The sequence below is a fragment of the Artibeus jamaicensis genome, unplaced genomic scaffold, assembly GCF_021234435.1.
Source record: "Artibeus jamaicensis isolate MK-2021 breed Jamaican fruit bat unplaced genomic scaffold, CSHL_Jam_final contig_76, whole genome shotgun sequence".
Taxonomy (NCBI): Eukaryota; Metazoa; Chordata; class Mammalia; order Chiroptera; family Phyllostomidae; genus Artibeus; species Artibeus jamaicensis.
Genome location: NW_026521954.1, coordinates 24,662,270 through 24,682,292, shown reverse-complemented (window position 1 = coordinate 24,682,292; position 20,023 = coordinate 24,662,270). Strand labels below are relative to the sequence as shown.

The 20,023-nt window shown below is 54.3% G+C and overlaps 1 protein-coding gene across 1 annotated transcript in view; it reads left to right on the top strand.

Moving 5' to 3' along the window:
* Positions 1–20,023, top strand: part of CRMP1 (collapsin response mediator protein 1) — a 48,364-nt gene that overhangs the window by 12,561 nt on the left and 15,780 nt on the right. Inside the window, exons 2-4 of the mRNA XM_037126764.2 lie at positions 6,624–6,712; positions 8,097–8,281; positions 9,319–9,483. Coding sequence (XP_036982659.1) covers positions 6,624–6,712; positions 8,097–8,281; positions 9,319–9,483 — 439 coding nt within the window. The remainder of the gene's footprint in view (positions 1–6,623; positions 6,713–8,096; positions 8,282–9,318; positions 9,484–20,023) is intronic.

Here is a 20,023-nt window from a genome sequence, read left to right as displayed (position 1 = left end):
TAGGGCCCCGCCCACTCTCGGGGTCACCATCAAGGTCCAGGTACCATGGGGCCAACCTCTCACTGTCATCACGGCAGTTGTCATAGAAACGAGCCCAGGCTCACAGAAGAGGCCAGCAATCCCTGGGGACTGCCGGTATTATCCTCTGATTCAGGAAGGAGGGAAATGCCACTGTGACCCCTGCCAGTGGGCGAGGAGCGCAGATGTGTGTTGAGTAGATTCGGCGTCAGGCCTGTTGTGATTTCCAGGGCTGCTTTCCGGCTGAGTGTGGCCAGGGGCCTCCAGCTGACAGGCTGTCCCTGAGGCACCGTCAGGGGCAGCGGCTGCTTTGCTGTGAGTGCCAGGAGTGAGCTGCAGGGCGGGTGGGTGGGCAGTGGCAAGGGGAACCCAGCAGGCCGGGGCTCCGGCTGTTAGCGGCAGTGACCGAGTCCTGGAATCAGGAAGAGTTCCACCGGGACAGGAATCGCTGTGGCTGCAGCCTTGCGCCCAGGGTCCCGGTGGTGGGTTGGGTCTCTGTGCTGGCAGTAGTGCCCCAGGACAAACAACCTGTCACTCTGGCTTCCGCCACCAAATACTGACTGACGGCTGCAGGTCTGTGGATGACAGAGGCTTCTTAGCGGGGCTCAGCCGGATTTGTGTTCAGGCTTCAGTCTTGGTCTGGGTCAGGTGTTCTCTTCCTTTCTTCTCCTTCTGGGACTCGGACCGAAGGAGGCACCATTTCTTGGGCCCCGTGGATTTTGTGGTGGAGGGAGGGCGGGCTCGGGAGCCTGAGCTGAAACCCGCCTGCCTGTTAAAGGTGAGCTCGGAAGGGAGTGGTCACGCCCACTCTCATGCTATTGGTCAGAGCAGGTGGGGGAGTGGTTTGAGGGCAGGAAGAGTTGTGAAACTAGGCGCGCAGTCCAACACCGGGTGCGCGCCCACATTTTCCGGGGTGTTTGTCAGTAACATCGACTCCTGTCCTCACCTTCCCCTCCCCGAGTCTCGATCTGGGAAACGAAACTCTGGACAGGAGCGCCCAGACTGGAACTTTCGGCAGGGTCAGCCGGGCTGGGGGCTGTGCGTGTGCGATGGGGGCCACCCCATCCCGCCTCCGGTTCAATTCTGGAGTCGCACACCTGAGCTGGCCATCAGCGGCTTGTCGGATTCGGAGGGTTAATAATATCCCACACTCACCCTGACATTTCCTTTGTCTTCATGGACAGCAGTTCCGTGGCCGTTTAGTGCCTGGGGCAGCCCATTTCTACCAAAACGGGGCGTCCTGATCCTTTTGAGACTCAGTTCCATGGCTGCCCTTTGGAAAGGAAGGGGTTCTTCGTCTTTCTAGAAATGACTGGCCACCTGGTCACTCCACACCCCCCCTCTGATGGAACAGGCTGCCTCGTCCTACTGTGTGCGCCCCAGCAGCCCAGCTGACACTGCCTTGTCAGCGTGAAAACCAACCTCTGAGACCCCTTTATGAACCCCAGTTGCCAGTCTCTGCATTAGGGAGGCCTCGTGGGAGAGGGGGCTTAGGGGGTGCGTACCCTCCCCCCACCTTCCTGGGGCGGGAGAATTAAGGTTTTGGAGGGGTGGCGCTAGGTGTCCTTAGGTCTCGAAGCCAACTGCAGGCGCTCTGAAATATAAGCCTTGATTGCTTTGGTTCTGCGGGAACGCAGAGAGTACAAATCCGCCAGCGGGTAGAGAAAGGAAAGGGTGAAGATGAGGAGGAGGGAGAGGGAACCTCGGGGAACCTCCGCGTCCTGGGGTTGGAGAAACCGCGCTGTCCTGGGGCCCAGCGGCGTTTCAGCACCGCGGACAGCGCCTCACTCTCCTTCCATTCTTCATCTCCTGGGAACCTGGAACTTTCAGACCCCGTGTCTGGGTCCATACTGTTTGTTTTGCTGGGATGTCCCCCTTCTCCTCCCGTTTCCAGCTTTTGGCTCTGGGTGTTTCAGAGCCCAGCTCAAATGCCCCTTTCTGGTGACACAGCCGCTGTCTTTCCCTGTCCTCTCTCTAACTGGCTTTGGTCTGGGCTGCTTCTCCAATAGCCAAGGTTGCTAACCAGTGATTGGGGTAAGTGTTGGTTTGATGAGGAAAGCACCTCTCCTTTCTCCTGACACTCCTCAGACCTTAACAGACTTTTTATTCATCTGTCTCTGGTGGAGGTGACAGGTTTTATTCCCACCACGCCGTGGGGAGAAGGGATTTTAGAGGACAGATAGGGATGTGAGAATGGCAGTGTGGCCCGGACTGCCCCCCCCCCCCCGGCTGCGGCTGGCTGGCTGCTGTTGCTTTTGCTGCTGTGTGGGTGAAAACGCCTGAAGCTTCCAGGTGACTTTTTGTAAGCAGTGCCCGACAAAACACCCAGCGTGTGTGAAGAGAACCAGGAGTCCTGCCCGCCCTGGCTCTGCCCGCCCCATTGGGGCTGGAGGGGAGATAACAGCAGGCTTGGAGAAGAAGGAGCCCTCCCCTCCCCCGGGTTTCTCCTCTCCACTCACAAGGCCGCTGGCAGCGGAGACGTGGCGCCTGCCCGGCCCCGAGGGGGCGGTGGGCACCCGCTGCCTCTGTGCCGGGACAGCGGGCCTGCTCCCGGGGAATTTTAAAAGCAGAAAAGATAGGATTCTGATTTGTCGGGCTCCTTTTCTACTTCTTTCTCTTTGTTCCCTTCCTCTCTCCCTTTCTATCTCCTTCTCTCCCTTTCTTGCACTTTTTCATCTAATTTTTATATCACTCTCCTTCTGTCTCCTTCTCACTCTCTTTTCGAATATTCTTTCTCTTTCCTCCCTCTTCCTTCGCCTTCCATCTGCCACCCCGCCTCCTCCCGCTCGGCTAAATGGAATGTGAGCCTGCTGGTGGGTCCCTGGGAGACAGTGAGGAACCGCTCAGGGCTCCCCTGGCCGTGAAGGGTGTGCAGCCCTGAGGGAAGGGGCACGGGAACACAGTCGTGAAGTGTAATGGGAGGGGGGTGTGCAGGGGCCCGTGGGGGCACACCCCGAACTCCCTGCTGAGGGAGAGTGGAATACGACCAGAAAGATCTATTCGCCCCAAACCACCACTGTATCAAAGGTTTGGTGTTTTGCTTTTCCAGCTAACATTTCGTTGCTCACTGCTGGTGGTTCTTAGACATCCCTGGGAAGCGGTTCAGTACCGGAATGATACCCTGTCGGTGGTGTGGGGATACGATTGTAACCAATTTGGGATCCCATTTCCCTGTACCGTTCCTTGCCCTTGCTCGGGATATTTTCCTGGGGACCAGTTCCCAGCCCCACACTTCTAGTCCAGTCCCGAACAGTTTAAGGCCCTTGATACATTTTGCGAAGTTGATCGGCACTTAGTTTTATTGCGGAGGCCCAGCTTTGAGGACAGAGCAGAGGGCGACTTTCCCGGCTTCCCCTCCCGCCTGGTGATTGTACGGCATCTTAGTTCCGAAGCTTCTGTGTGTTTGAGTGCCTCTCAGATGCAAACCCTCTGCTGCGCGTCCACCAGCCCAGATGCCCTCCTACCTCGGCCTGCGAGTCCCTTAGCGCCCCCGTGAGCTGGCGCATGCTTGCCTCCCCAGGTCCCCCACGGAGGCCAGGCTTCAGCTGGAGGAAACAACTCACAGACCCCCAGGCCGGCCAGGTGCCTTCCGTCCCCTGTGCCTCTCTCCTCCTGCTGCCGCTTTCTCTCGTCTCCTTCTGTGTGGGGCTCGTTCTTCCTACTTGGCCAGTCACTGCCAGCCCTACCCCCACGCTGGCTGCAGAGGCCTGGGTGTGCCTCAGTCTCCCCCACTGGCCCGAGAGCCCCTTCAGGGGCTTTTCCCTGCACAGGCCTTTCTTAAACAACACCTGTTGGGGGTAGTGCCTGCTGCGGAAAGCTGCAAAGGCTAACGAGTGTGCACCTGGGCCTGTGGTTCCTGGGTGCCAGGCCTGTGCCGAGCTCCTGACACCCCAGGGGCTTCTCCCAGCCGTCCCGCGGGACAGGGCCGCCTGTCTCCATCCTGTGGACATGGTCACGGAGGCCAGCTGAGGAGTGGAGCCTGCATCTGTCTGACTCTGAACGCTTTGGTCTCACACAGCGCCAGTGCGAGGACAAGAGCCACGCTGATCTCAGTTCTCCTTAGGTCCCTGCGGTTGCTGTGGGAGGAGCTGGCAGGCCGCGGCGTGCCCTCGCTGTGAGGTTTTTGTAGAATTTTTAGTGAGCTATTTTATTTTCTTCAAAGTCCTTAGCAGTAGTTTTCACACACAGCTTGTCATTGTTCATCTGTGTCGGTGCCCTCTGAGAGGGAGGGTTATCTTCTTCTTTTAAATGTGTGACTTCTATCAAATTATTACCATTTTATGTCTCATAAAATTGACTCTTTCTGGTGTACAGTCTTGTGAGTTCTTACACTTGCATTTCCTGCATGAGGAGAAGGAGCCCTAGGCCCTGGCCAGGGGGCTCGGTGGGTTAGAGCGTCGCCCCCGTGCGCCGAGGCTGTGGGTTCAGTCCCCGGTCAGGGCACACACAGGAATCAACTAATGAGTGCGTGAGTAAGTGGGACAGCAAAGCAGTTTGTCTCTCTCTCTTTATCCCCTCCTCTCTCTAAAATCAGTAATTAAGAAAAAAGACAAAAAGAAAGAAAAGAGAAAAGGAGCCCTAGAGAGAGAGACCCTTAGATCGCAGACCCTGGTTTTTTCTGAATGGACTCTGATTATGGGCCGCTGTGGAATCCGGAGTTTGGAAACGTAAAATGTGACAGAAGCGCGCTGGGCGGAGCAGCTGCTGGAGAGGAAGTTAGGGAACCTTGGGTGCGCCCTGCGCCCTGGTTGGCTGTGTGAACTTGGGCGGCCTCCCGACCCTGAGCCCCGTTTCCCCCGAGGTCGGGGCGGGGCTGGCGTGCTGCGAGGCGTGTTCCGTGCTGACAGCGGCGTCTGCCTCCAACACGCGTGTCCTAAGATGTCTCCTGCGGAGACGTCTCCTGGTTAGATTTCCCACCAAACACAAGGACCTGTGTTTGGAAGGGATGTGAACTCGGTGCCCCTTGGGAGCGTTCGCACCACAGGTCAGGAGAGCAGAGGGTCTAGGGTTTCCCTCAAAAGACAGTCTCGCTTCCGTTTTACCCAGAATTTTCTAAACTCACTCCACCTAGGAATCCCCTCGGGGGGGACACTACCCGTGGGACCCCTGGGGCCTCAGGTTCCAAGGCACGTGGCTTGTGCCAGTTAAAAGGCATAAGCACTGCTGATTTTAAGAAAGAACATGAGAAAGTCACATAAGCTCTTGCTTTACTAGGGGCTTATTCTCTCAAGAAACACGCTGGCCCCTGAGAAGTCCAGGAGCGTGGACCCGTCTGCAGGAGCTGCCCACAGTATCGGTGGTGGCTGGGGAGGGGGCGGATTTCAACACGAGCTCCACCATCTGGTTCTGGGAAGAGCAGAGCAGGGTGGGGCTGATCTTCTGGCTCACAGCACATTTAATACCAGGTTTCTGGCTGAGCCTGGAATCCCTCTATTAAACATGACAAGGCAGACAGCTGCTTGCGGGAGGCCGTGTCCCGGAAGCCGCCCACCAGCTAGCGGCTGGTGACTCCCAGCTCCTGGCTCTCCAGTGCCGGGAATCTGCGCCCCGGCTGTCTCTGCGTCTGGCTGCGCACGGCCTGTCCCTCCTCTTCCCTCTGGTCCTGGAGCACCTCCTGAGGGTGTTGTCTGAGGGGGAGTGAGCACGTCTTGGCTGGTCTGTCCAAGGGATAAGAGGCTGGTGTTGAGCTTCTAGCCCCTTCCTCCAAAGATCCTCCTGCTGGGGAACAGGACATGCTGGTTCACAGTTCTCTTTGAATCATAGCTTATAGTTCTTGGTCTTGTTGCTGTGATGGCTTTTCTCTCCATCTTCACCCATCCATCCTTCAAGGCATCCATCCATCTATCCATCCATCCATCCATCCATTTACTCATCCATCCACTCACCTACCCACCCAGTCATCCATCCATCCATCCATCCATCCATCCATCCATCCATCCATCCACCCACCCACCCATCCATTCATCCCTTTATTCATCCATCCAGCCAGCCATTCTTTCATCCATCGATCTACCCACTGACCCACGCACCCAGCCAGCCAGGCTGTGTCCAAGGTATAGTAGGTAGTAGGTGCAGCTGTGAATATAGTGGATGAAACCTCTGCCCCATGGAGCCGACAGTCTCATAAGGACAACTGCAGAGCACAACTCCAGGTGCCGCCATCCATCCGTCCACATGTATGTGGTTGGTTCCCTAGGAGTTGCTTGTCTCCTCCAGTGGGGGGACACATCGCAGCTCTGATGTCAGTGGGGCAAGTCGCACTTCAGACAAACATGTAAACATGTAGTATGTCAGACGTACTGCAGGAAGCTCTGTGTGAGCAGAAGGGGGGAAGGGCCGTGGGGCTGCTGGCCGGGCGGGGGGACGTGGCGTTCCAAACAGGCAGCCCAGGGGAGGGCCCTCAGCAGGGGCCCTGAGCAGAGGCCCAAAGCAGGTGAGACAGTGAATTCTCCCAAGATTGCGAGACTCCAGACAAGTCGGGCCTCGCATTTTTATGCCAGGTGTTACTTGTGCAAAAATATGGGAGTAATTTTTATTGAAAGTAAGAAAGGAAAAAAACCCTGGCTTTTCCCCAGTGACGCTCGACCCTTTGCTTGGCTCTGCAGAGTGACCGGCTGCTCATCAAAGGCGGGCGCGTCATCAATGACGACCAGTCCTTCTACGCTGACGTCTACCTGGAAGATGGACTCATCAAGTGGGTTCACCCAGCAGGCCTTCCAGGAAGCCCGCCTCTCGGGGCGGCCCGGGCCTGGCGGGAGTGGAAGGCTGGGGCCCTGGCCCAGAGTGACCGTGCTGTGTCCATGTGAACATGAGAGAGGGTTGGGGACGTGGGGGGAGGTTTAGACTGCGGGTGGAGGAGGGGAGGGACTCGCGTTTCCGAAGAGCCCCCAGCCCCAAGCTCGGTGCTTGGCCACAGCCCTCCTGCGGGCCATGGGGCTCACACGGTGGCTGTAACGCACACGCCGGTCCCTGCTCTGTTGCGTGGGAGTGGCGGGCAGGAGCCGAAATCTCTCCCCATGTCACGGAGCCAGTAGTCAGGGCAGTGTGTGGACTCCAGCCTTGCACCCCTGCCAAAATTCACAGCTCTTCCTCCCTCCTGCCCGGAATTTCCAGACCTGGGCTGAGGGGCCGGGAGTGTGAGGAGTGTTCAGCTCACGGACTGAGCCTTGGCACTTGCAGGAAAGCGGGGTGTGGGAGCCGAAGCCTTCCTTCACTCTCTCCCCGTGGGCTCCCTGTCCAGCCCTGGGGGGTGACGTCCAGGCTTAGCCTGCTCGGGCTGCCTGACCAGAGCACCCCGGGCTGGGCCGCTGAGACCACAGACGTTGGTTTCTCAGCTCTGAGGCTGCCAGTCCGGGATGTCGGCGGCAGGGTTGGATTCTTCGGAGACCTCTGACCTTGGCTTGGGACAGCCCTCTCCTCCCTGCGTCCTCACGTGGCCTTTCTCCTGAGCACGTGCACTGCAGGTGTCTCTTCCTCTTAGGATGAGGACAACAGTCCTGTTGGATCAGGCCCACCCTGGTGGCCGCATTTTAACCTAGTCACTTTTGAAGGCCCCATGTCCAGTATGGTCATGGGCTGAGGTTCTGGGGTTAGGGCCTCAGCATATGAGTTTCGGGGAGGTCACAGTTCAGCCCACAGCACTGCCTCCGAAAGCTCTCAGGGCAAAAGGGACTTTTCATTCTGCCCTGCTGCAAACACTGTCCTCTGTGTCCCTGAGCCAGTTGCCAAAAGCATGTGACATACTCCAGAGAGCTGTTTGGAAAACGCTTTCCCACTGATGCTGATGCTGATCTCACCTCCATTAGAATCTGCTCTGCTGCCACCTCCCCCTGGAAGCCTTCTCAGATTAGCAGGCTGATGAAGCAGCCTACCTTGTGCTCCCTACCCCTCTGCCGCCAGTTTGTAACCACCTGCCCCTTGAGGGCAGGCAGGGACCTGCCTGAGTCATCTCTGTCCCACCAGTGCCCTGCATAGGACCTGGCTCAGAAATGTTTCCCGGACGGGTCTGAAGCTACACAGCTGGCTGTCGTGTCCTTTCCCATTTAAGAACCAACGCCGTCTCTGTTGTTTGTCTCCAGACAAATAGGAGAGAACTTAATTGTTCCTGGTGGAGTGAAGATCATCGAGGCCAATGGACGGATGGTCATTCCCGGGGGCATCGATGTCAACACGTACCTGCAGAAGCCTGCCCAGGGGATGACTGCCGCTGACGACTTCTTCCAAGGGACCAGGGCAGCGCTGGCGGGCGGGACCACGATGATCAGTGAGTCGCATCCTGGGGCCTTAGGGATAGAGACTGCGACTCGTCTGTATCACCAGCATCATCAGCAACACACAAGTGCTCTGCGTGCTCAGAGCACTTTGCTCAGAATACAGCTGACTTGTGATTGTCACCACAGCCCAGCCATCATGTGCCTCTGGTGGCCCGCACGGTGGTTTTAGAGGCAATACAGGCACTGGACATGTTATAGTATTTTAATGCACATTGAGATCCCATCACATAGCACCTCAGGACTGTTATCGCATAGGCTGAGATTGGAGTCGGAATTCAGCCTTTTAGAAACTGAAGCGATTTAAGGAAAGTATTACGTGAAGGCGATATGGATTATAGGGGGATAAAGCAGAAGGTTCCTAAACACGGTGTGCCGATGGCTAAAGTTTTGGAACATGTGACGTGGGTATTATTAGGACATGTGAGTGAGCAGAGGCTCAGAGAGGTGAGGTACCTTCTTAGGTTACACAGCAGGGAAGCAGTGGTATCAGTCAGTATTGCTCCATAGTGCTGCGTAACAAAGAGTCCCCACCCCCCAGACACGGTGTGGAGCAGTGGGAGCCAGTTCAGACTCTGCCTTGGACAAGACTCTGGGCATTTTGCCTGACTCTGGTTACTGGGTGACCTCGGACAAGTTCCTAACCCTCTTTGAGCCTCAGTTTCTTCATCTAAAAAATGGGGATATTCATACTCATGTCACAGGATGGTTGTGAGGATTTCATGAGGTAATTTATGTAAAGCCTCTGGCACAGAATCTGATGATTAATAAGCATTTGATAAATAGTTGTGATGCTGCTGAAGATGACAATGACAGTAACAGCGGTGGTGACAATGGTGGTGGTGAAGACTAAAGATGGTGGTGGCAGTGTCCCTGCTGATGATTGTGATTTGATGGTGACAGTGATGCTGGTGGTGATGCTGGTGGTGATGCTGGTGGGTGGTGATGATGATGATGGTGGCTCTGAGGCTACCATTGGAGCAACTTGGGTCCTAAACATCTTGGAATGTGACACATTTTTCTGTCCCAGTTGACCATGTGGTCCCGGAACCTGGGTCCAGCCTGCTGACCGCGTTCGAGAAATGGCACGAAGCAGCGGACACCAAATCGTGCTGCGACTACTCCCTGCACGTGGACATCACAAGCTGGTACGACGGCATTCGGGAGGAGCTGGAGGTGCTGGTGCAGGACAAAGGTCAGTTAGAGCCCCAGGTGGGGGCTCGGTTCTGGAACCCCCGTTTCTTTGGTGGATCTGCTTGTGTGGAGTTAAAGTCCTTCATCTGCCTCTGCCATGAGCCCGACCGTGGGCTGCGATACACAGTGGGAAAGCAGGTCCTGGGAGGCCCCTGTTCACAGAAGAAAGCCCGAGCTCATGACCTTGGCACGTGGGGATCTAGCTGCACCTGTCTTTCTCTGCCATCAACTCTCTGGGTTTCTTACTAGTAATGCACACGCTGAATCTTGGAGTGTGTGCCTGCATGTCCTGTTTCCATATATGCACACTCACTCACACGTGTGATTTTTACATGAATGGGGTAATAATATGCACATTATTCTGCATTATGCCTTTTTCACCCAATAAAATGTCGTTGACAACCACACCTCTCCACTGAGCAGCGGTGTGACCCAGGGTCAGTCATTCCACTTCTCTGCCTCAGTTTCCCCACCTGGAAACTGGTTGTTCCTTCAGCACTCCGGTGCTTGTTGTCCTGGGTGCCGTCCCCGAAACCCCGCTAGCCTCTGCTCATGCTCTTCCCTGGAATGCCCTTTCTTCTGCTCCGATGCCCAGCTCGGCCGTCACCTTCCCCAGTTTCCTGGGCAGAACTGCCTCCTCTCTGGAATATCCATCACAGGTCACTTGGACTTCTCTCGAGGCACCTTTTCTGCTGTCCTTGGGCGACAGGACTGGGGTCGTCTGTCTGGCTCGTCCGCTAACTGCTGAGCTCTGTGAGGGAGGGGGCTGTGTCCACGCAGCGCTGTCTGCCCCTCCGGCTCGCCTCTGCTGGGGCTCACGCCAGGTGTCTCTGCACTGTGTGGACACTTCACAGTGTACGTCACATCGAACGGGGCGAACCGGACTGGAGACACACGGAAACACAGAGCGAGAGAGCAGGAGGGCCAGGACATGGGCGGTCCTGGGAGGGGCAGTGCCGGAGACCGAGGAGGGCCCTCTGATGAGAGCGGTGCTTCAGGGAGAGCTGGGGGTGTTTTCAGTTTTTAAAATAGGTACGCTGCCCTGGCCAGTGGCTCAGCTGTTCGGAGCGTCGTCCTGTGGGCCAGAATCATCCCAGTCAGGGTCCCCAGCTAGGCTGTGGGTTTGATCTCCGGTCTGGGTGCTGATGGGATGCAGCTGATTGGTGCTTCTCTCTCCCCTGCCTCTGTCTCCTCCTTCCTCCTTCTCCTCCCCCTCTTCCTCTCCCTTCCTCTCTAATGTCAATGAACATATCTATCCTCAGGTGAGGATTTAAAAAATAGATATGCTGTGTTTTCTCATTATAAAAGTACCATTACCATAATACAAAAAAGTCAGAAAATCAAGCGAAGGAAACGCATTTTTTCCTCTGGCCCTCTTCCCATCCCCACTTATATTAGTGTTGTGGTTATTACCTCCCGTTCTCTGCCCATTTGGACGAGTTTCTCCTTATATAGTCATACGACAGCAGCTCCTTGGAACCCTCCTCTTTTTACTTCGCATGTTGTGAGTGATCATTACTCTTCATTAATAACTTTTCAGTAGCTGATAGCGGTTGATTTGCTCAGCTGTTTTGTTTAATTGGGCACTTGGGATTTCCGTTCGCTGTACTGTAAGCTGTGTTGTGGTGAACCTCTTCGCATATAAACATCACTGGTTATTTCCCTCGATCTCCAGAAGTGAAATTATGATTGTTTCAGGATCGTGGCACTGAGCGCCAAATGGCCTTCCTGAAAGGTGTGCCCACCCGCACGCCCCAGCAGGCACGTCTCTGGCTCCCCGCGTGTTCGCGCCAGTGGGAGTCCATGCTGATTGGATGGGGACGAGTCAGTCCACCGCCCCGTGTGCGTGTTCTTTCAGTGCTCACCCCGTGGAGCCCTTCGTGAGCTGCGTGTTCTTGGCCCACGCGTGGGCTGCGGTTTTGTGTGTCCCAGAGCTCCAGCAGGGAGGACCCGCCCCTCCGGCGCGGTCCCTGCGGACCACACTCTTACTGTGCCCGGCACCGCCGTGCGAGGAGGTTCACGGGGCTGCGCTGGGGTCCTCCCTGTCGACAGCGTCTCTTCCGCGGTTTCAGTTACTGGCGGTCAACTAGGGTCCGAAAATATGAAGTGGAAAATGGCAGAAATGAACAATTTTCAGTGTCCAGCGGTGCAGCGAAGTCCTGCCCGCCCCGCCCCAGACCTGAGCCCTCACTTGCCACACCTCACCGGCCCATCCGGCACTCGGTGATCCCATCAGCTGTCGCTGTATCGCAAGGCTGCGATCTAGTCCAGTCGCCTAGCTTTACTTGACAATGGCCCCCAGGTGCCAGAGTAGTGATGCTGGCCATGTGGACATCAGCATGGCCACCAGGTGCTTCCTCTGTGTGAAAAAGTGGACGTTCTTGCCTAAATAAGGAGAGAACAGCGTTTGCTGAGGTTGCTCAGATCTCCGGTAAACGAATCTCCTATCCGTGGGATTGTGGAGAAGGAAAAAGAAACCCGTGCTGGTTCTGTTGTCCTCAAGCAGCAGTCACAGCCACGTGCACAGGTGCTTGGCGAGGGTGGAAGAGGTGTCACATCTGTGGGCAGGGACACAGACAAGAGCCCACACCCACGTGACGTCCATCACAGTTTACTCTCGCGGTTGTTCTATTTTATCGTTAGTTACTGTCAGTCTCTTACTGCGCCTGACGAATTAAACTCTATCATAGGTATGTACACATAGGAAAACTCGTAGTATATATAGGGTTTGGTACTGTCCACGGTTTCGGGCGTTCTTGGAGGGCCGTGGGGGGCCCTCACGGGTAAGAGGGGGATGACTGGATCTTCCTTTCCTCACCTAATGTTGAGTCCTGAGCACTTTTCCTTGGCACCAGGGGCTTCAGCGCATCAGCTTTGACAGCCTAGCTACGGGGTCGGGGGGATACGCCGGGGCTGCACCCCATTATGAGAGAGCTGCAGCCCTGGCGGGGGGTTCGGGGGGGTCGCGTTGGGTGCGTCGCACTGGGAGAGGGCAGAGAGCTGTGTTCTTCCCTTGACCAGAATCTTGTAAGGAAAAGGCTTGGTGAGGTTTTCGGTGCACTCATGGGTTTTAAGTGTCTAATTAGCATCGCAAAGTACTTGTATTGGTTGAAGTTGCCGAGTTCGTACACATTTACTAAAACTGTGGAAGCACATGAAGTAAAGCTGATAATGTGTTTTTCCTTCCTGCTTGTGATGCACACGCTGAATCTTGGAGTGTGTGCCTGCATGTCCTGTTTCATATATGCACACTCACTCACACGTGTGATTTTTACATGAATGGGGTTATAATATGCACACTATTCTGCATTATGCCTTCTTCACCCAGTAAAATGCCATCGACAACCACACCTGTCCACTGAGCAGTGGTGTGACCCGGGGTCAGTCATTCCACTTCTCTGCCTCAGTTTCCCCTTCTGGAAACTGGTTGTTCCTTCAGCCCTGCTGGCCTGTGGTGAGGATTCTGTATTATCGGTTATTAATGTATTAGCATCACATGTCACTTTTTGTGGCAGTACTGGGTTGATCTGTCACCAGTCAGTGAATTTTTACAGGCTGTGTTGGCAGGGCCCCAGGGAGGCAGGAAGTGGCTGTGTGTCCGTTTCCCGTGGCCCCTGGAACAAAACCCACCACCTCCAGGTTTAAAACAACACGAGTGACCGACTGGCAGTCAGACGTGGGTCTCGGGGCCATGGGTCTCTAGCGGTGGGCCGGGGGAGTTCTTCTGGGGGTTCCGGGGAAGGACCCTTGCCTTTCCGAGCTCTGCAACCCCCTGCATCCTTGGCCCGGGCCCTGCGGCCTCCCTGTCGTCACATCTCCCTCTCGGACCCTGGTGACTACATCGGGCTCACCCCAAAACTCCAGGATGGCCCCTCGTCTTGGGGCCCTTAATCTCTGCCTGGGAGGGACATATTCACAGGTTCTGGGGGTCAGGGAGCAGGCATCTTTAGGGGACCTGCCTCCCACGGAGGGCTCTCAGGATTGGCTGCGGGATGCTCTGGCCCTGGACGCCCTTCCCATCTGCCCTGAGGAAGGACAGGCCAGGGCCCGTCATACTGCAGTCAGCCAGGCGGCGGGCGTGGTCCTCTGTGAAGGGCGTGAACTTGAGGTCAGCCGTCATCCTTGTCCTCTGGGAGCGTCAGTCAGTGGTTTGGTGACAGCTGAGGGTCCTCCGCCTGCAACTCTCCCTGCAGCTGGGGTGGGGGCCTCGGGGCTCAGCACAGCACCCCCTGCAGGCCGTTTCAGTTGTTCACTGGGGGAGAAGGGGCACCTCCCTTGGGGCGCCATGCTCGCCGGGGTGGGCCCTTCTGTGAGCAGAGGCTGGTCATGGACGTGGGGCACTCCCCGCCCTCCATCTGGTGGGGGCTGTCGGAGGTGGTGGGTGGGGGACGGTGGTGAAGGGGGGCTTCCAGGAGCGTAGGCCCGGCCCCGCGGCTGCACCGACCTGTGCCAGGTGGTTGCTGGCTCTGTCTCTCACCTTTTCCTCTAATAAAACTGGGCAGAGTTACCATCCCCCCCCACCCCGTCTCTCTCGAGTGCACAGTGAAAAGACCGTCACAGCCTCACAGAAGCAGCAGGACGTGTAGAAAGCTCTCAGCCATCTGGCGGCCTGGGATCAAATCCTGCCCTCGAGCTTCCTGGCCGAGGGGCACTGGCCAGCCGCCCCGCTGGCCTCTGAGGCTCTCAGTGGCTCCTCTGCACTCACAGCGTCAGGGCCCTGGCAGGAGATGCGCCGTCTAGGCTCAGTGTTGATTCTCCAGCCGAAAGAGGGAAGCAACCCCAAGTGTCTGTTGGTGGGCGAAAGGGCACCCAGAGGTGGGCGCTCGCCACAGTGGGCATCACTCGACCTTGAAGAGAAGGGGCTTTCTGTCCCACGCCGCACGGTGGATAAGCCTGGAGGGCCTGCTCAGGGAAATGGCCCGGCGTGAAGGAACAGACACAGTACGGTGGCACTCCAGGTCCCTGGAGGTGTCAGATTCGGACAGAGAGCAGAGTGGTGGGTCCCTGGGGCTGGGGCACTGTTGTTTCATGGGGACAGAGATTCCGCTTTGCCAGCAGGAAGAGCTCTGGAGACGACGGTGGGGTGGTTGCTCACCAGTGTGGATGCGCGTGACGCCACCAAACTGGATGGGGAATGGTTTGCTGACAAAAAGAGGGGGTTCTGGGGAACGTCACCTCACAGGGCGATTGGATCGTAAACCCCTAACCGGGCAGGTCACAGTGGCAGTCATGCCCCGGACACGTGGCTCCTTTAGTTACAGGCTCATCCATGCCCTGAGCCAGCCCTGCGGGGTGTTCTGGCCTCTGGGTAAGCCCCCCTCTGACACCGTCCCCCGCAGGGCCTGTCCCCAGGTCCGCTCCTGCACGTGATGCCAGGTGCAGGTCAGAAACGCCCACACCTGTAGAGAATTTCGCTGAGAGTTCGTTTCAGCCAAAGGGTGACAGATTTGAGGAGTGTGTGCGATCTTGCTCCCTGCCTGCGTCCTCTGTTAGGCTAAGTAAACTCACCGAAGTTCCCTGGAGGTCTGGGTGTTTCTTACGTCGACAGGTGAAGGTGGCACATGTCACGTTCTGTGTATCTCACCACCACTGGTGAAAAAGAGCAGTTGGTCATTTGCTCCAGGCTCTGTGGGCGGAGCCGCCCTGGGTTCACAGCCTGGCGCCCTCACGCCCGCGCCTCCGCGGGGACGGCTGTGGCAGGGAGCACGCCTCTGTCTCTGGTCTCCAGCCAGCTGTGTGAGCGCCTTTTCCCGGTGGTTCCAGGAGCGGAAGAGTGGCCTGCAGGACCGTTGTGGCCGAGGCTGGGGACATGTGCACTGCCACCTGTGCGTCACTGACGCTAGCCCACGTCCAAGGACTGGCCAGACAGACTTCGCCTCCTAACAGGAGTCGCTGCAGAACTTCTGTGAAATGTGTGAAAGTTAGCAGCCTCTTTTACGTCTTCCTGTCTCCTGCTTCTGCCTGAAGCGATCTTGTTTGTTTGTTCGTTTGCTGCTGGTACCCAGTGGGAGGTAGACAGGGCCCCCTCCTGCCCAGGTTCTCGAGTCTCTAGAGTGGTCCTCGTACACGGAAAGTGCTCAGAAAGTACTTGATGAGCGAGGCCATCAATGCCCCATGGAAAGGGCATCAGGGGCCCAACAAGTTGGGGCAGTGCTGACTCTGCTTTGAATGCCCTGGTCACGTGTGGCCGTGTTGAAGCCCAGCAGCTAAGACACAGGTCGATCGCTGGGAACCCAGGTTCCCCTCGCCAGTCCAAGTGGACGCCAGCGTCTGTGTGGAGTGCAGACTGCAGAGCCGCTCCAGGGCTCGGCTGAGACCGAACTGGCTTTGGTTTGGTGCTGGACGCATGCGCCCCAGGGTCCCCTGCTGAGGTCTTTCTGCACTCACCCGAGTGTTTCCTCTTCGTGCCGGCTCTGTTCCCCCCTCACCTCACGCCTGTGTCCTCTGCTCCCATCGTCCTGCGGTGGAATGGACCAGCCTGTCCTTCGAGTGGGTGGGCTTCTCTTTCAGAGACCAGCCGGTGTCCTTTGGTGTCAGTGGGACTCAGTCTCTCCTTGTGGCTCCGCTCAGCATCAGCTGCCCACTGACCACCACCTGGGGCTGCAGGGCGAGAACTCAGCCACCTCGAAGGTCAAAGGGTGGATGGGGAAATGGATAAAAGGGTGGGTAGAGGATGTGAGAGTTCTGAGAGCTTCAGGGGGTTATGAACGAACGGGTGGGGGAGCCAAGAGGTGTTGGCACAATTGTAGCGAGTTGCTGCTCTGTGTCGGTCCTGGCAGAAACCTGTGATGACAGCCGGGCACGTGGGGGAGCGTGTGTGCGTGTGTGAGGCCCGGGCTGGCTGCGTCCTGGAGGCCCCCCTGCAGGCAGGAGAGTGGCCCGGGCAGACAGGGGACCCTTACAGCTCGGACTGATGGGCCGCCATGCTTCTCTCAGTGGTGACAGGTGGGCTGTGCCAGTTTCCACTGTCCTGTGGTACGTAAGAGGGACTCATTTTGAGGCACATCCACGGCACTGGGCAACTTATTTTTGAAGTTAAAAAAATTAATTTTTATTCTAATGACCAATGAGGCTGATTCACATCCTGCTCAGGTGTTTAAGCCAGGGGCTCGTCTCACCTTCACATCTGCCTCCCGTGTCTCTGAAAGGCCACGCCGTCCGCTCCCAGCTCCCCCTGCGGCGCCCACGCGGGCCCAGCCGCTGCCCCGGGCGGCCTGCAAACGTGGGGCGCAGCACAGAGGTTTCCATTTGAGTTGCTTGATTACAAATAAGACCTCATCTCTTCCTTATTTTTATTAGCTGTTTTTCCTTCTTAAATTGTCTAAAGGTATTGTTTTCTTTTAGAGTTTTTTTTTGCTTCTTTGCTTTTATTTGAACCTTTTTAACATACAATAAAACAGACACAGAAGACCACACATCAGAGATGTAGCTTTATGAGCAAAGCCACAGATGTGGCTTTACTACGCGATTGCCCCAGTCAGTTACTAATAAAAAATAGGACTGGGTCGGCTGCCCCGACAGACCCTCCACGGTCCCCACCACGGCCCTCTTCCCTCCTCCCCCACAAGTAACCCCTGTCTGGTGTTTTGAAAAGAAGAGGTGCTTTCAAACCTCTGTTAAAATTGTTACAGAGGGGACTTCTGCCAAGATGGAGGTGTAGGTGGAAGCACTGTGCCTCCTCCCACAACCAAGTTTAAAAACAACAAAGTTTTAGCAACAAAAACGAAGCCAAAACCACAGAAAATTGAACTTCAGGGAAGTCTGACAACAAACCCTTCAGCCAAACCGATAAACCGGTGAAGGAGGGAGCAGTGAGACAGACCGTGCAAGCCCCAGTGGCAGGAAGCGTCAGAGGGGACCGCCATTGTCCCTCTCTGACCCCGCCCCCACCTACAGCGTCACAAACCAGCGACCTGGGTGGCACACCCTCTGCCCCCCCAACACTTAAGGCTCCACTCCTTATACAGTAATAGGCACGAACAGATCAAAATATGGCTCAAGAACAACTCAGAGCCCCAGAGCCGATAAATCTAAGTGATGAAGAAATAGCCAAACTTTCAGATGCACAGTTCAAAATACTGGTGATCAGGATGCTCACAGAACTGGTTGATTTTAGTCACAAATTAGAGGAACATATGAAGACTAAACCAATTGAAATGAATGGAAATGCACAGGAAACTAATAGTAATGGAAAGGAAACTGGGACTCAAATCAAAGGAGTGGACCAAAAAGAGGAAAAAAATGACCAAACAGAAAAGAATGTAGAAACAAGAATTCAAAAAAATGAGGAGAGGCTTAGGAATCTCCAAGACATCTTTAAATGTTCCAACATCCGAATTATAGGGGTACCAGAAGGGGAAGAGGAACAGCCATGAGTGGAAAACTTATTTGAACAAATAATAAACAATATCTTCCCCAATCTGGCAAAGGAAATAGACTTCCAGGAAATCCAGGAAGCTCAGAGAGTCCCAAAGAAGTTGGACCCAAGAAGGAACACACCAAGGCACATCATAATTATATTAGCCAAGATTAAAATGAAGGAGAGAATTATAGAAGCAGCAAGAGATAAGGAAACAGTCACCTACAAAAAAGTGTCCATTAGACTGTCAGCTGATTTCTCAAAAGAGACCTTACAGGCAAGAAGGGGCTGGAAAGAAGTATTCCAAGTCATGAAATCCAAAGATCTACATCCAAGATTGCTCTATCCAGCAAAGCTTTCATTTAGAATGGAAGGGAAGATAAAGTGCTTCTCAGATAAGATCAAATTCAAGGAGTTCATCATCACCAAGCCCTTATTATATGAAATGTTAAAGGGACTTATCTAAGAAAAAGGAGATAAAAAAGATGAACAGTGAAAGGACAGCAAACTCAGAGTTATTAACAACCACACCTAAAACAAAAGCAAACTAAGAGGACAGCTAGATCAGGAGCAGAACCATAGAAATGAAGATCACGTGGAGGGTTAGCAACAGGGGAGTGGGAGAAGGAGAAGGGGGGAGAAGGTACAGAAAATAAGTAGCATAGATGGTAGGTAGAAAATAGATAGGGGGGGAGGGCAAGAATAGTAGGGGAAATATAGAATCTAAAGAACTTGAGACACGTGGTCATAAACTAAAGGGGGGAACGGTGGGGGAGGGGGTGTTCAGGGTGGAGGGGAATGAAGGGGGGAATAGAACAACTGTAACGGCATAATCAATGAAATATATTTTAAAAAATTGTAGATATGTTTACTGTTTTGGTTTTTGCTTGTTATTTTGACTTTTTAAGAATGAACTTATTCCTCTGGCTGGTGTGGTTCAGTGGATTGAGTGCTGGCCTGTTAACCAAGGGGTCGCTGGTTCAATTCCCAGTCAGGGCACACACCTGGGTTGTGGGGCCTGGTCCCCAGTAGGGGGCACATGAGAGGCAACCGCACATCGATGTTTCTCTCCTCTCTTTCTCCCTTCCTTCCTCTCTCCCTCAAAATAAATAAAATCTTAAAAAAAAACAGAATGAACTTCTAGAAGATTTTCATTTATAACAAGTCAGTCTGTCATGATTTTTTCACAGAAGGCTTTCATCTGCAATGGCTTTACCTCGTCCCTTCCTTCCACCCCCGAGTAACAGTTTTAGGGCGTTTTTAAGTCTGACATGTCCGATTCACTATTTCTGCTTTTGTTTGTATTATTTACTCCTAGTTTCTGGTGAATTTTCATTTCTTTAAAAATGTTTCATTATGGAAGCTTACTCTTTCCCTCTCCTTTAAAAAATAATGAGCACACCTTGACCTGTATGGCTCCATTGGTTGGAGCATCGTCCCGTAAACTGGACGCTGCAGGTTCGATTCCTGGTCCGAGTACGTGTCTAGACTGTGGGTTTGGTCCCTGGTCCAGGCTTGTGCGAGAAAAAACTGATTGATGTTCCTCTCTCCCCCTTCCCCTCTAAAATCGATAAGTATGTCCTCAGATGAGGAAAAAATAATAATGATGAAGCATTTAAGGCTGTGAATTTACCTCTGTTTTTGGTTTTACTTGTTTGTCCCTGGATCTTTTATAACATGCTGAACTTTTGTTTTTTGTATTTAAAAAGCGGTTTATCTTTTTTTTTTTTAAGAATTTGTTTTTTTTTAAAGATTTTATTTATTTATCTTCGGAGGAGAAGGGAAGGAGAGAGGGAGAGAAATATCATTGTGTGGTTGCCTCTTGTGCACCCCCTGCTGAGAACTGGCCTGCAGGGAACTGGCTTGCAACCCAGGCATGTGCCCTGACTGGGCATCGAATCTCGATCTTTTGGTTCACAGGCCTGTACTCAATCCACTGAGCTACACCAGCCAGGAAAAAGGGTTTATCTTTACAAGGAATATAATATCAATTAATTGCCCTATCATTTTTATTTAGGCCTACTTGATTAATTAGAAATCAGTATTTATGTTAATCTCTGCATATTATTTTTTCTTTTAATTTTTCCAGAACTTTTGGCAAAGGAAATTTTTGTGGCCAAGACTTTTTGTACAAGAAAAAATTTTTGGGTTGTCTTTACTATTGCTTCATATAAAAGAAATC